This window comes from Cydia amplana, chromosome 2 (assembly GCF_948474715.1).
Source record: "Cydia amplana chromosome 2, ilCydAmpl1.1, whole genome shotgun sequence".
NCBI classification, from domain to species: Eukaryota; Metazoa; Arthropoda; class Insecta; order Lepidoptera; family Tortricidae; genus Cydia; species Cydia amplana.
In genome coordinates, this window is record NC_086070.1 from 20,500,612 (window position 1) to 20,518,228 (window position 17,617).

Here is a 17,617-nt window from a genome sequence, read left to right on the forward strand (position 1 = left end):
TTTACGACTCTCGTACGCAAAGGATAAATTTAGAAAGGTATAGCTATTTTAATGCCAGGGATCTAATATATTATAATAAATACAATTTTATAAATATAATGCACCATACAAAAGTACGAGTCTTTTTGATTATACGTTTTTGATTGCCGTTATCAAAATGATGGGTAACTTGATGATTTGTAAAATTTACCTATTGTTAAGAAATCTTATACGTAGGTTATTTAAAGAAATAACATCATGGTATATTCATATATTTTTCTTCAATTTTGTTCAACATTGTGTTAGCCCTGTTACTGTAGTAATTTAATAAAAACTTTTAATCGTTCCAGAAAAAACTGTGAATCTCGTTTTATCTTAGTTAATGGAGCAAAGTGTAGGTATTTCAAACGATCAAAGTAATTAGAAGGGTCTCTTGGATTCAATTCAATTTCATTTAATTGTATAGAAAGGTATAACAAAGTTATTGTAGAATATTTTAGAGATTGCTGAGTAAAAATGTTTATTTAATCATTTGGAACACTTAGTACTAATCTATTACCTTAACTATGTGTTTAACCTTTTCAACGCCAAGAGCCACTAAAGTGGTCGAGTGCTGTCGTGCCCATGACGCTAACAGCCACTAAAAAGGCTATGACGGACGCTGTCGAAGCAATTTTCCTGCTGACAGATAAGGTTTATTTTCGCTCTTCATATTGCAACCATTTGGCGTATAAGCCACATTTTAGCATGGGACGAAAAGCGTTGAAAAGGTTAAATAAATGTATAGGTAAATATCAACGAGAAAAATAAATTCGTTACAACCAAAAAGCTTTCTATTTTAAATACGTTCTTAAATAGATTTTAATTTAAATCACCACTTTTAAATATATTTTTTTAATACATGAAGAAGTGATAAAGTTTTAAAATTGCACTTTAGTTTAGATGGACTTTTATTGATTCTTTAAGATGATTTTCGATTTGTGTAGCCACCGCTGCTTGATTAATATTTTTTTATTCAAAATGGATAAAATGAAATAGAGTTCAAATGTTATTTGAGAAAAGATTTTAATCTGGGCTTTATTCAATCTATTTCATTCGGGTTTTTATTAATTGAACTTACGCCATTCCAATGACGCCTTACGCCAATTAATAAGTACCTAACTACTATGAGTGCATAAATACATAATCAAAATTGTCATCATCCTTTATATGAAAACCAATCGAAGTACTATTAGATAGGTACCTTAAATGAACATTCTTCTAAGACTTAAGAACTGATTGATAAGTTCTTTTCATATTCTTCTCAAACACACACGCCTAGTGTGTATGTTCTTTACTTTCAGAAAATGTTATATGTACATTTAATTTACTACTCAATATTTTTTATTCTAGAAAGTATACACCACTCTATATACTTAAATAGGAAGTAATTGGGAAGGTACCTAATTAAAAAAAATTACGATGATGAAATCATTGTTATTAAAAAGATATAATAGGTACTCCTAATTAAAGGCGCTCATTATTTTCTACTTCCGAATTCTTTCTCAATCTGCTCCACAGTCTTCCCTTTCGTTTCTGGCATTGTTATATACACCAAACCAGCTCCTATAAAGTTTACGCAGGCAAAACCGAAGAACAAAGTATGTCTCCCGAAATATTCGGATATTGGTGTGAACAGGACAGCCTGTAACGCGCAGAACAGCCAACCGGATGTCACGATAACACCAAGTACTTTTGTTCTCAGCTGAAACAATACATAATACATTATCGACTCTGAGCACTACCTATTGGAGCGGTATAAATTGTATTGTAAAATCTGAATACTGCTCCAAAATTATAAACTGAAAATAGATATCATATACACTAAAGAAAAAGTGACCAAGTCCAGTCCAGGTCCAGTTTCTTTAGTGTATGACATCTATTTCAGTTTATACTTTATATAATTATAGTAGTGTGATACTTACTCAAAAAACAGAATTTAATAAATATTTCATAAAATAATTTGATTTGTTCATAGTTGGACTGCTCCAAAGTTTATTGAGAATACCTACATATTTAGTTAGCTTGGCGCTTTCTCATCGTCAGCTGAACAGGCGCAATGGTCGTCGGATAGTAACAACTGTCTACTACAGTTCATGAGTTACAGCCTGGTGACAGACAGGCAGATGGACAGACAGATGGACAGACAGAGACACGCAGACGGACAGCGCAGTCTTAGTAATAGGGTTTTTACCCTTTGGGTACGGAACCCTAAAAACGACGACGCATTTCGTCGAGTATGTTAATAAATAGTTACGGGCGTTATGGTGATGATATCTTTGTGATCAAAAGATTACCTGTGTAGTAAAATAATATCAACATAATTACCTCTATGCTGAAAATTTCCGACATGACCACATATGGTATCGGATATAGCAGTCCGCTCGCATACAAGCATGCGCTTATACAAACAACTGATAACCAAGACGGAAAGGAACCTCCATTCTGTTGTATGAGAAGCAGTGTTCCTAATATCGCTAAAGGTACTCCGATTAAAATTGCACTTGTTATCATTAAAGGCTGAAAAGAAAACTACGATCATGCACAAGTCAAATAAGATTATAATGGTGATAATGATGACATTCTGATGTCAACTACAGCAGCATTACTGATGAGGCATTACTACACTATAGCTTCTTAGTGCCGTTCGTAACCGCATTAATGCCGACATTATGTAGAACGTTCAATTCGTCATTCATTTTTTCAAAGAAATTGACAATGTCAGCACTCACTGCAAAGTCGTAGCAGTAATACCACAACAGTAATGCAACTGCAGGTTGACGAAATAATACCTACCTTTCTTCCAAATTTTTCCACGGTGAAAACTGATAACAAACATCCTAGTGCCAAAAGGGCAGGGAAAGACAATGCTTGCAATTCTGGAGAAATTGTCACTCCGGAGTCTTTAAGAATTACTGAAGCATAAGCTATGATCGCGTAATTTCCTCCCAAGTCCAGCAATGTGAGTGCAAGAAAAGATAAACAAAGAGCTTTTCTTGATATCTTGTTTGATACTGCAACAAACAAAAATGAAACATGCTAGAAACATAATATTAAGGCGGGTGAGTTTTCTGTAACATGACGAAGCCTGCGCTAACATACTAGTTCGATAACAAAATATCTATATGATTAAATAGGTTTATGTACAGATACCAAACATTTATTATTTAATAAACCAAGTTGAATATTAGGTATACATATTTAACATTCAGAGAAAACTTTATGTAAGAACCTAATTGTCATATTTTTTGAACAATTACATTGAAATATAGCGTTGTTATTTCTCTTAACAATTTAGGAACTGATTATATCAATAATTAAGGTTGACTGGTAGATAATGCTTTTGGCATTAAGCCCACATTTTGTACGATAAGTTTTTCTTTTGAGCAATAAATAAGTAATTCTCTAAGGAAGAACATTTTCTAACATGCTATCTATCTTGCAATTTTTCTTCGTGTCTTGTTGTTTCTGATCACGTCTGATTATCACAAATCAACCTTTTGGATATATCTGTTAGATTAAATAAACAATATTTACAAATAGTCTTCCATGATACTGCTGGTAAATTTTCGTATGTGGCTATTTCATTTTTGGCAATTGAAATGTCTCTCTCCAGTTCTTTGTCATTTTCTTCCACTCCTCTCAGCCACGCCATCACTTTTGTGGCTTCCTTTGAAAAAAAAAATGGTAAGAACGCTGTGGAATGAGCTCCCTGCCGAGGTTTTCCTGAGGGTCTACAGTATGGGGTTCTTCAAAAAATGAGTGTATCTACAGGTTTTTAAAAGGTCGGCAACGCACATGTAGCAACTCTGGGAGTTGCAGGCATCCTTAGGCTACGGTGACTTCTTAACATCAGGCGGGTCGTATGCTTGTTTGCCAACAACGTGGTATAAAAAAATATCATTATGGCCGGCTATACATACATATACATTTATGTCAAAAATGTTATTATGAAGAAATTTTATGAGTATAAGCGACCGTCTTTACCAAACACACTCAAGTTCGCTTAAATTGTGGTTTTACTATGGAGAAATCACATTTGAAGTTTTATTTATTTAAAAATAAAATACTGAAATTCCTCAGAATCATTACCTCAACTTTTCCTTTTTTAATTAAGAAAGCTGGTGTTTCCGGTATTTTAAATAGCACGATTAAATTAAGAATAGGCAGCCACACTACTATCCAGAGTATAGTGTAATAGCTCATGTATCCTCCCATTGCATACATTATCAGCTGACCGAGAAACTGAAAAATTCAAGAAAGTTGGCGTGTTGCAAATGGAATAAAGTTACTTACTTAAGAGCAGAAAAGCAATGATCTTAAAAATAAAATATTATCATTGACTAGCGAAAGCGTTATTGTCAAAAAAGCTTATTTGTAGACAGATGGTGTGTTTTCAAATGGTGCGGGCAAATAGCAGATCCCTTCCTATGTGAAAAATAATTTGATATAATCTTTCATCACTAAGAAAAGAAATCATTAATTACGAAAAGTTTACTGATTCTTGTAAAATATTTTAATGAATAAAAAGACTAGGTTTATAGCTCTGTTACCATTTTGAGTACCTAGTTAATAGGTAATACAATGGAAGGTACAAGGTAAAAGAAATGCCGGATGAAAAAGAATATTTTGGTTTAGAAATCTGCGTCAATGGTTCCAAAAAAACATTAGGTCACTTTACAGAGCTGTTGTGTCAAAGGTTTAAATATATAACTATAATCATTGCCAAACTGCGGTAGTAGAATACAGGAGATACGTGAACCGTGAACCGTGAGAATTATTGTGTAAGAACCAAAAATGTCTAATATATAAAAAGAGTATACCCCTAAAAACATTCCGGAGGATCCCAGAACGCCTCTCAAGGAGTCCTGTGCGATTTCCTTGATGTATATAGGGGCGACAGTGAACACGCCTCCGCCGGCGACGCCCGCCAGGGCCTGGGACACCATGAGGCAGACAGGGTGAGCTGACACAAGCTTCAATGCAAAACATATCTGAAAAAAAATGGGCAAATTTAGAGTGGCATGAACCCATACAATCGATGTTACGTTCTCATTTTTAAACGACAAGCTTAAACTAGGTACTAGTTCGCTCCGAACTGAGACTACTATTATTTATTCTGTGCTGAGACTCGCAATTTGCCAAAATCGTACAATTAAAAGTTTTCTTACCACAAAATTATATGTGAATCTTTTATTTGTTTCGACGTTCGGTTAATCAATTTCTTTTAATTCACTATGGATTAAATATACTAAAGAAAAAAAACTAGACTGCGACCACGTTAAGTTGGCAATGACAACACATAGGTAATGTACTTAAAGTCTCCGTCAGTTGAAATTGTGAACAATGTAAACAAACCTTGCATTTAAAACGCCTTTGATTTCCATTTTCCCTTATCAAATAACTGCTAAATCCGTGTGGTAATCAATCAATACTTACCGACAACTGTGTCCTGAACAATAAAACAATGAACAAGTTATAGAATATGGATATTTCATTGAATGGTTTGTTTACATTGTTAGCAACTTCAATTGACGGCAACTTTATACGTCTTATCCCATACTAGCCGTAGCACTTGGCGTGAAAACGTAATGACTAGGAAAGTAACCTTTAAAATATTCGACCCTTTAATAAACGGTGGGTATCGAATAATGAGTTGACCTTTATCAAACTGTAATTTTGAATGTAGTTCTTATGTCTGGAAATTTTAAATCTATGGTGTAAGTTAGGTGCGGGCATGATCACAAAATTGTACTTACAATCTGTGGAATGACTATAACGACCAATGTCCAGCGTCGACCAATAGAGTCCGATATGTATCCGTATATAACCGCTGTGAATGTGGCTAGGACACTAATGCCACTAGCGATTAACGAGATGTCGTAGTCGGACAGGGGGTAGCCAGCGGGGCTGCTCGCTGACTGCAACACGGTGATGGCAGGCGACACCCAGCCGCTTTGCATCCCGTATGTTAGCATGGTTGTCGATGCTGAACATATACAACGTGTGTCTTCTTAAAAGATTTTTAAGAGTCCGCAGCAAGTCGGCCGAATTTCACCTTCCCATACAAACGGAGTTTCGTTCTCATTTTAAAACTACGTGTTGGGTTGTAATAAAACGCACATATGTCATGAGGTATATTTGTGCCTGTAATTAGTTTATATACTTAGCTCCAGCTTATAAAACAAAGGAAATAGAACAAAAACAAATTTTGTATGAAACACTTGAAATCACTGTATTTTTATTTACTATGGAATCTGAAGCTACATAAACTAATTACAGGCATATACATAGATGTATATGTTATCCTATTGAAATTACAAAGTTTCAGCAATCTAGCTAGTCGTTTTAAAATGAGAGCGTAACGTTTGTATGGAGAACCGAGGTTGCTATGCGGACTCGTAAGTAAACTTATCTTCAGTCATTAGTTTTAAATTTATTTTACAAGCTTTTGTTAAAGAAGTATTTATTTTGCGGTGCGTAATTTATCCTTTAGATATATCCCCATAACGGTTTATTTGTATAGTCGGGCTTACTATAAAAATATCGTCGGTAATATTTATGTTGTTGTTAAAAACAAAAACAAAAGACACATCGGCCTGCAGTAACTGAGGTTGGATTTAAACCAATGTATTTCGCTCTCTTTTTCTATGTAAACAACAACAAGACAAATTGTGGGGACAAGTACGAATATTTCAACGACAAAGTTTAGTCGGATCTAATGTAAAAACAACAAGGAATTTATATCGACCCGTTAATATCTTTAAATACGGGTGAACTTAGTTATTTAATCTATTGTTTTATTACCAGTGATCGTTAATTTTCCAGCAAGTTTGGTGCAGCATAGTAAAAATAAAGGCTTTTCTTCAATTTTTTTTCTAGGGAGAGGATTGGTTAAGGTTAATATTACTGTTATTAACCCTAATTATCTATTCCACCTAGAGTAGGGCATACAGATGCTTTTAACCAACAATGCTGCACCAAAATTGCTGGAAAGTTTACGATCACTGTGCACTGTTTATCACCGATAGGGGAAACTGGGGAGGGTTGATCACCCCTTTTGTTTTTAGCATACATTTTCTTAACTATTTGTAGTATTGAAAAACTTTATAGACCATACGATTCAGAATTTATCTCTTCATTAATTGTTTGAATTAGAACAGATTTGTGCAATAAATTATACCATTATTTAATAAAAACCCATACTGTTGACTTTTACCATGTGTCCCCTATGTAAGGGAGACTTGTTTACCCCTGGTCGGGAGCCTTGATCCTAGGGGGATCAAGTGACCCTTATTCTTGGGACACATAGTAAACAGATTTTTACCATGTCTCCCCATACCAGATTCTCATTGATTATATAACTCGGATCGCTATTAGCAATGCATCTATAATTTGTAAAATACACAGCAAACATATATATATTGCATCTTCCATGCTTTGAAGTTGTATTTCCGGTAATCAGATGTCTAAGCCGAAGGGATCAAGTCTTCCAGATTTGGGGACACTTGGTAAAAAGATTTTAAGCGGCAATGTCATATTTCGAGGGTAGTATCTACATTAATTTATTCACTTTCTCTACAGAAAATTAATACATATATGAAGATATCAAACACATATAAATCCATATTCTTATACTTTAAAAAAACAATGTAATCGTCAGGGGTCGGACAAAAAGAGCCGATGACGTAAAAATGACGTAATCTTGCACACAGGATGATGTTTGAGTTTGTATTTAAACTTCCGTGTGACATGTAGTAACAAAGTAGTATTAATGAAGTAACAAAATAATCGTAAATAAATCCATGGAATTAATAATACAGGTGGTAGGTTGATGTAGTGAATAAAATAAATTTCTTCGTTGGTATATCTTGATTACAGCAAGAGCAGTATACGTGTTTGTCACGTACCTCCAAAAACGGAAAATTGCCACAATATTCGAGTACAGATGACATTTTAGAGCGTTTTCTTATACATTAGTAAATATACATTTTAGCTAAATATAATCGTGAAGATACAATAGCTAAACAATAACGAAGTCAATTTATTGTTCATCTGATTGACAATGTGTCAGTCAAACACGTACTTACTCATTTCAAGTGGCGATATCGTTTAATAAAGAGGTTGATAAATGATAAGTGATAATTGTTTATGAAAATCAAAAATACTATTTGAAATCATCCTATAAGTGGTTTGACGTCATCCGCACTTTTTGTCCGACCCCTGGTAATCGTATTATCCATAAAACAACATAAAATAGGGAATCAATTTTTGAACCAAAACAAAAGTTAAAAAAAAAAACAAAAATCTAAGTTATTAACATAAAATTTCTTGTAACAAGCTAAATTTTTTAAAGTTATTATGAAGGTATTTTTAGCGTCAGATACCTACAGCAATTTTAAATTTTTTACCCATCTCTGGTCGTTATTGTTTACTATAATCAAGGACCGGAAAACCCCTCTTTACGCTTAATCCTATCCATTCGGTAACCCAATCAATTCGGTAACCGTATCATTCGGTAACCCTATCATACTGTTACCTGATTGTAACGGTAAGCTTATTGAAACGGTAACCTTAACCTTTAACCGAGTTAATCTCAAAACCCCATCGCGTTAGGGTTTTTGTTAGGGGTTTTTAACCGGTTTTTATTCAGTTATGGTAACCTTTATTATCTTATTGCTTATTGGTTTGCTACATTCGTATTTAGTGATGTGCCGTCAGTCAAATACCTACTAAAAGAAAAAGTTAATTTATTAATAGAACTAATAGTTTATTTTGTTATTTTTGTATTTTTTTTTAATTTTGCATATTTTAATGTTTTTGTTTATTTTAATGTTTTTGTTTATTTTACTTATTTTGTCTATTTTTTTATTTTGTTTATTTTACTTATTTCATTTATTTTATTTGTCATTAATTTTGATTATTTTGTTTATTTTTTTTATTTTTTATTTTATGTATTTGATTTACTTTATTTACTTTATTTACTTTATTTACTTTATTTACTTTATTTACTTTATTTACTTTATTTACTTTATTTACTTTATTTACTTTATTTACTTTATTTACTTTATTTACTTTATTTACTTTATTTACTTTATTTACTTTATTTACTTTATTTACTTTATTTACTTTATTTACTTTATTTACTTTATTTACTTTATTTACTTTATTTACTTTATTTACTTTATTTACTTTATTTACTTTATTTACTTTATTTACTTTATTTACTTTATTTACTTTATTTACTTTATTTACTTTATTTACTTTATTTACTTTATTTATTTATTTTATTTATTTTATTTATTTTATTTATTTTATTTATTTTATTTATTTTATTTATTTTATTTATTTTATTTTATTTATTTATTTTGTTTATTTTATTTATTTTATTTATTTTGTTTATTTTATTTATTTTGTTTATTTTATTTATCTTATTTATTTTATTAGGATAAAGTTCATTTATTTAACTTAAAAGGTAATAATAAAAAAACATTACAACTAACTATGAAATCTATAAATTAAAAATTTAAAACCTAAACTAAAATTAAAATAAACCTACTTAAAAATTAAACTAATACTTATAATATTATATAAAAACTAAAATGCAATACTAATAAAATAGATGTAAATAATATAATTTATTTGTTTTTTTTTTTATTTCATTTATTTTATCTATTTTATTTGTTTTATTTATTTTAGAAACTTACAAAATTAAAAGTAGTAGAGTTGCACCAAGAAAAGTCTGCAGCAGATTTGATAGGCCACGCAGTGTAAGTGTTATTTATACGTCATAATTTCATAGAAGTTTGACGTTTAAAATGACACTTGCACTGCGTGGGCTATCAAAATCGCTGCAGACTTTTCACGGTCTGACTCTAGTATGTAACTACAAAAGTTAAATTAATTCAGAATAACATTCTAATTGAATAAAACGTTATTTAGTATAATCCTACATCTGGAATAAATATTCCGTTTTGTCTTTTTCATTTAAAATAAAAGTGTCATGATTTATACACTTTCTATTTATTCTAAAATAACGAGTGCAAGAATTATTCTTATTCAAATCGATTGGAATAAGAATGAAATTTCTGTTTTTATTCTTATTCAAGTTATTTTTTGCCCAACTCTGCTCTAGATTACTCTCGTGTTGTTGAAGGTGACTATTGAACAAAATCTGCAAAATATCTTTCATGTATGAAGTCAATTATTTGCACTTCCTAGTACCTAATAACATGAAGATAATAAATATACCTACACAGGCGAAGCAACATGCGTATTTAAATCGAAACGCTGCGCTCCGCTGGCACGCGCTACAACGCAAGTGCACCGAATGTTTAAAGGTCGTGGTATTTTCTATTGTATTAGGATATTTAGGATTAAGCAGAATGCGGTGAGAGTCATAGTGACAACAATAAAGCCTTATTATTGTACTACACTACAGTATTGTTATCAGTACTCTGCCGTGTCATGACTAATTGATGTAATTGTAGATACATGAGTTAGTGGTAACAAGGTTAAATGGCATTTATTTGGTCATATTATACGTCATATTATATGTAGTACAATGTATATAGATAGTAAAATGAATTTCACCCCTCTTTTCAATGGTCGGATTGATTTGAATTTTTTGAAGCCTTCGAAACGGTGATGATAATTTTATAATGAAGCTACATAGAAAGTAAACTGCGAAATTATAATTATGATGGTTCAATGTATATTTCTTTGCGTATTAAGTATGTATTTTGTTTATTATTCCTACCAGCCTTGAGGTCTTACGTATGCTATCTCTTTCACACCTACGGAAAGTGAATGAGATAGTAAATTACTGCAGGTAAGAAAAGAGTCCTACGCTTATCACTATAATTAAATAGATTTGCAGAAAGTTGCAGGCGTGTTTGCACTTGAGACCGTCATTCATTACTCATTGGCAATAACAATAGGATTAAGTCGTGGCGTGGTGAATTCTTTGTCAGCATTTGCTAAACACGTGCGGCAAGCGTTGTGTCAAACGATATACCTGTTAATTTCCGTCTAAATAATAAATGCAAATTTTAAATATCAGAAGAGCTTTTAAAAACACCATAAGTCTTGGTAGTAACTCGGATACTGAAACCACATACTATAGTTCGTTTTTTTTTTAGCATTAGAAATAAGGTAATAGTACATTATTGCAGAGGCCGGGAAAGGGCAATTCGTGGATGAGTTTCGATTTTGTCGGACGACGCGAAGCGGAGTCCGACAAAGAAGACGAATCCACGAATTGCTATTCCTGCCGAGGCATATATAGTGCTTTTCTCCAAACATGCGAGGAAATAAGGTAAAATAATAATTATTTAAGCAGCAAGCATCACTCAAATCGAACCTTCACATCAAAAATGTCAAAAACAATTTCCCTCTAAAATATTTTTTTTTTAAGTTAAGGGCACAAACTTATTCTGCCATTCAGTACCATTCAATATAATTGTGCAATATAGTTGGTCAAACCAATTTGTCAGTCAGTAAGAACCAGGAAAACTATACCCATCCTTTTCTTTTGGGTGCTAGTACTAGTGTAAGACAAAGATAGTATGATTCTCTCTGTCTCTGTTTATGTACACGGATGAGATCCTTAAAAAAATATAAAAATAATCTTTGATTTTATTAAGCAGTATTTGCACGATCATACACGAGCACAACGGTCTTGTAAGAACGAGACAAGTAAGGTCGTTTATCTTACTATCTCACTCTATCCTATAGTTTGAAATGATAGCTGATCGGGTCGTGTAGACGCGGCTCGCGGCTATAATAATTGGCTGTTTGCGTTTTTTATTTTTAAAAAGTAAAAAACACTACAGTAATAAGTCATTACTGTAGTGTTTTTTTCATTCCCGTCCGCTAGAACAGGACAGCGATAGTTTGATTTTTTTAAATTAGAGTTTGACAATAACGTAGAACTTCCCGTACTATTTTTGCTACAATAAGGTGAACATTTCCGAGCATATTGGAGAAAACAATCTTGATGTCTCTTTTAATTGAAAAGCACATTTTAAAAATAAGTTACGGTAAATATGTAACAATTATGAATCTAATACGATCTTTTATAGTCTTCTGCTTTCATAAGTAATAGTTATGGTTTTTAAAAAGTGTTTTTCAATTAAAAGACATGTCAAAATCGCTTACCTTCTTTCAAGTTCTTTCTAATGCTAAAAAAAAACGAATTATAAACATAATTCGAAAACAGAAAAAAATCATGAGTATTTTACCCATTTGTTCCTGCCCAACGTGATCGCCGCGATACATGAGGCGGGGACATATGGGAATGATTTAACTGAAGCGCCTATTCCCATCTGTGCCCGGCGGGGAGAAATAGGAATACACCATATCAAGCCATTCCTTATCCTACCTTTAGAAACATCTTTTTTAGGGTTCCGTACCCAAAGGGTATAAACGGGACCCTATTACTAAGACTCCTCTATCCGTCTGTCTGTCACCAGGCTGTATCTCATGAACCGTGATAGCTAGGCAGTTGAAATTTTCACAAATAATTAATTTCTGTTGCTGCTATTACAACAAATACTAAAAACAGCATATAATAAATATCTAAGTGGGGCTCCCATACAACAAACGTGATTTATTTACTGGTTTTTGCGTAATGGTGCGGAACCCTTCCTGCGCGAGTCAGACTCGCACTTGGCCGGTTTTTTATTTTTTACATTAATTTAGGCACAGTGAGCCATTGAAGAGTTTCGCTATCCACCATCCGTTCAGAGCAGCTGAATTGTACCTGATGATTTAGTTATCACATTAAAATAAATACGGGTATCGTCCAATACCAAGACTATGCGGCAGTAAATTAAATTTGTAAGATTTTATTGCATAAAATCAGGTATAAATTAGTCAAGAAACATAATAGTTTCTTGTCTAATTTACTTCTATCTATACGTAACGCCTATACGGCACCCATACTACATGTTTAATCCAGGAATATTATTTAGAATATAAAATCATGATTATATTTATTTGATTAAGAATGAGATTATTCTTATTCAATTTTTTCACATACGAATTATTTCCGATCAAAATTATTTGAATAATTTTGACGGGAATAAAATCAACATGATTTTATTCTTAGGAATTCTTATTTAAATAATGATTTTATTCTTGAATGCCCAACACTGCTTACTAAGTATGTATGTAATGTATGTATCTATTTAATTTAATCAAAACTATTTCACCTACCAATGTTATAGATACCCAATGAATATGTATAATGAATTCTGCCCTAGTAGCACGGTCGCATTTTTATCGTTTATCACCATGCCTGTCACGTTCTAACAAGTATGTAAGTGCGAAAGTGACGGGCATAGTGATAGTCGATAAAAATGGAACCGTGCTGAGCCCCCTGGTATTAATGAAAGATTTGTAGTATTAAAATAAGTTTATAACTGCTATAGATATATATTTTCTGATCGCTGCATTAAGCGGTACAAGGTAAATTACGACTTAGCTCATACAACTCACCGCATCTGAAAACATTTTAAACTAAAGTCAATTTTTTATTCGGTAGACTAAAATGACATTTCGTAGTATGAACATCATGTGTCATTTCATTTCATACTATGAAATGTCATTTTAGTCTACCGAATAAAAAATAGACTTTAATTGCTTATCTATATATATAAATGTTATAAAATAAGCTCATAATAACTAGTACATATGTCATTTGTTAACAATGGTAAAATATCTACCACAATCCGCTAGCGCATGTATCTTTATCACAAAGTGTTTTTTTTTAAATCACTTAAGATAAATTATACCTAACTAGGTACCAGTAAAATTACTAGTTAGGTGAAAATTTTTCTTTAATTCAGTCTTTAATCTGTAGGTACATATCAAGTGTGAACCCGAAAATAAAAATAATAATCTAAGTAGCATAAAATATATCTAAATAATAGCAGATATTACTAGGATAGGATGTTGTTTACTTGCAACCCCTTTTCTAAAAATTTCTTAACTAGAATTGACAAAAACAATAGGAACACACAGGTATAAAGATAAACAAAGGAATGGCCGCGCTGCGCCGCGGCTGTCGCTCTAAAAATAATACTGTAATCGCTCACTTGTTTTCAATTTTAGCTTAAGGACTCAAAGTGCAATATTGTTTGAATTGACAATAAGCGAAGTTACCGGCAAAAAAACTTGTTTGTGCTGGAGGCTTCATAGACCGCCCATGCCAACCACGGTTATTCAATAATAAGTTGAATTTAAGTCTGCGTAAAGTTTACAATCGTTTGAACTGGTTCAAAACCTTATTATGAGGTAACAGCATAGACGGGGTTTTTATTTCGGTTACCGGTAACAGGGGTTAACTCGATCTGATACGGTTACCGAATCAAAGTGTTACCTTATCAGACGGTTACCGTTATGGTAGGGGTTTTTATAACCACTTCTAAAATAACCCTATGAAAAACCCCGGTTAAGGTAACCGGTTCCGGTCCCTGACTATAATAAATAAGTTTAGAAATTTACTGCTCACGCTTCGAGGACGGTGTTTGAGCTGCATAATCCTAAAATCCTTTCTATGGACCGTCGGTTCTATAGTACATAAGGTCGGAAAGCCATTGAAATAGCATTTAATCCATAAAAACAAATATCGCCGGTTGAAAACCAAATATCGTTATAAGTGTTGTTTGTCGACCGAGTAACATCCCCTGTGTGTAAAACGTTTAACTTGATAAACAAGACCAAGTGCGGGTAGTTCGTAAAATGTTGATGTCAACTTTAGTTAGTCTTTTCAAAGGCCACGAGGATAATTCCGTTTTCGGAGTTCGGAGTCGGTTGTATAATTAAAAACTGAATTATACGCCATTAAATCCCGTTTTAATAAACAATAATGAGTCAAAAACCTTGAAAGTTTAAATCAGTGTTTCTCTGGTCGTACTTTTGCGGCATGATTTACTAAAGAAAAGAAAATATTTATGATAGCTCTATGAATCATTTTGTAAGTAAATTTATTACAATGTATACTTGATCGCTTTGGGGGTGACATGATCCCGGAATCATATCTCCCCTGAAGAAAAAGACAAAGTCTCCCCATACATAGTAAGATTATAAAACGTGTCGTACTCGAAACGTGTGTTCGCGTATATCAATGTAATCCAAGTTAATCATCACTTCAATAAACAACAAATAAAATAAGCACACTCACTAACATCATTTCCATCTCATATTATAAAATAAATCCAGTAAAAGCTTACCGAAAATTGAATATAGTACGCAGAAAATCTTTCACCGTCCGCCATTTTTGAACCACTGACTTTTCCGATACAGTGCCATGACAGAACGTGAAGTTAGGAACGAATGAATGAGTGTTACCAGTGCAAAAAAATGTATCTCGTTTGGTTTGATTAAAAATGAAGTTTATCAAGTGTCCCCTAGGGATCGACCCTCCCCACCCTCACCTAGGCACTACAAAATTTAAAATTAAAGGATAAATGGAATAACTTTTTTGATTACGTACCTAATTAAGTGTTCCTAAAACGGTCGCAAGTTCGAAACTTGCCCGAAGCGATGAAGTTTTTCCATTTTCCCATTAATTAAAAAAAAATGTTGAATGTTACATTTCAGGGAGCTTCAATGCGCGAGTCCAAAACTTACCAATAAAACCGACAATCCATTGCTTATACACAGAAACCTTTTTAGAACTATTATCGTTACCTGTCATTTTATATTATATAAAATTATTAGTTTTCACTTTCTAAAAAAACAATAACAAAAGTTATCGTGAAAATATTATTTATTTATATTTATTACACTTCGCACGTCATTGTGCTTAGTGCACTATAAATACTGAGTACCTATACAGAAAACGACAGGTTGTTATTGTGTTTAGCCAACTGAGCACACAAACACTGGCAGAGCGCCTTGATTTTAATATATCGATATATTTCTAACTACCTACTTGATTCCTTAAAATGAAATTATTAGAAAACATTAACTTCTGATTAAGGCGACATTATTCGACGGAATGATTTGTAACGGTACAAATGTAATGTTGCAACTATTTTTAGCCTAGATACTGTTGTTTGTATTCACCTTCAAGGTGTCAGTCACTATGTGTATGTGTATGTGTAATTATTTGATTTAAATATAATAAAGATAAGGATCACAACGAAACAATAAACCTGACGCAATAATAGGCCAGTCAAATAAGATCCAAAAATAGTATTTTGAGGAATTAATTCAGCAAGCTGGAAATCGTTTTAATACTTTCATTTGATCCTAAATGCGTGTAATCCGAGTTTGCTCCATTACATCAGGTGTGCATACATTTTGGGAGCCTTAGGAGATATTTTTTTCCTTTGATTGCCAAACCACTTGAGGTAGAAGGAACCCACCATTAGTTTTACCAACTACACACAAGGTTTGGTGGATAAGACACTGGTAAAAAGGTGTTTTTGGTTTTTTAACATGATTATACAAAAAACAAGATTCAAAGTGGCGGCCTTTTTTACAAACTTTGACTACGAATTCATGTTAAGGTACCTTTCGGATCCTCAGATATCAACTTTCATCATGATTAGAACAAATTTTCCATCGGACGTACCGTTTTCGGTTTACAAGCAAAAAACTGAAAGATAACAATGATTTATACACACCTCCATCCTGGGATGGAGCAAACTCGGATTACACGCATTTAGGACCAATTGAAGGTATTAAAACGATTTCCAGCTTGTTGGGAATTAATTCTTCGAAAAAAATCTGATTTGATTGGCTTATAAGGGGATTTGCATTCCTAATGTAAGACGCTCATATTTGACCTTTTGTATCTAAGGCATTAACATTATATTACCTACCTAATACTACACGCGCAAATGTAAGGATCAATGTATCTTCAAACGCTAATTTGTGGCTTTCCATCTGCATGTGCAATAAGAACCTTTCTATCAGAATTTCTGTTGGAATTTCAGATGAAAATGTTCTTATTGCACTTGAAGCATAAGGACCCTTCTGTGCTGAAAAGCCACATTTGGGCCTAAAATCCAATGATCATCATCATCAATGCTCATAAGATAATTAATACCAACGCTTGTAAGTTAGGCCAAACCCTGTCAAAGTAATCTTCTATCCTGGTTTTTCGCAAAGTTTATGACTTATGTTTAATATGTTGACTGTAAGAGGTGTTAGCGTGTGTGTGACATTTTTGATTTGACAAATGGCCGTACACAGTTTACCCAGGTAAACTAATCGGTCTAGGAACAATTTATTTCTCTAATACCATCCTGAAGGAGAAAAATGTTCGCCATTAGTGTTTTCACGCACGATTGTTTTTACGTTATTCAGACCGCTAAACGAGCGAACATCAATAGACATGAGTGCTTGTGTATTCTGTGGTGACCGCCCCTATTTCACCACGGTGACAGGTGCGACAATTATCGACATCACTGTTACTGATGTCACAGGCCTCCATAGACTACGGTAACCGCTTACCATCGGACGGGCAGTGTGCTAGTTTACCACCAACATATTATTAAAAAAAAAATCCATTATATCGCCAAGTACCATTTACACAATAAGTACCTACTTATTTTGCGAAGCTAATGACAATTGTCACAAGAAA

General features: G+C 32.9%; 1 protein-coding gene across 1 annotated transcript; it reads right to left on the reverse strand.

Annotated features, from left to right (window-relative positions):
- Positions 1 to 1,488: 1,488 nt before the first annotated feature.
- LOC134660009 (facilitated trehalose transporter Tret1-like) lies at positions 1,489 to 15,781 on the reverse strand. The gene is made up of 8 exons (XM_063515710.1): positions 15,655 to 15,781; positions 5,778 to 6,007; positions 4,842 to 5,012; positions 4,111 to 4,263; positions 3,556 to 3,688; positions 2,815 to 3,032; positions 2,347 to 2,538; positions 1,489 to 1,723 (listed from the first exon to the last, which is right to left on the reverse strand). Exons 1-8 carry the CDS (start codon positions 15,719 to 15,721, stop codon positions 1,499 to 1,501), a joined length of 1,389 nt encoding a protein of 462 aa, XP_063371780.1. The 5' UTR covers positions 15,722 to 15,781; the 3' UTR covers positions 1,489 to 1,498.
- Between the last annotated feature and the right edge of the window lie 1,836 nt (positions 15,782 to 17,617).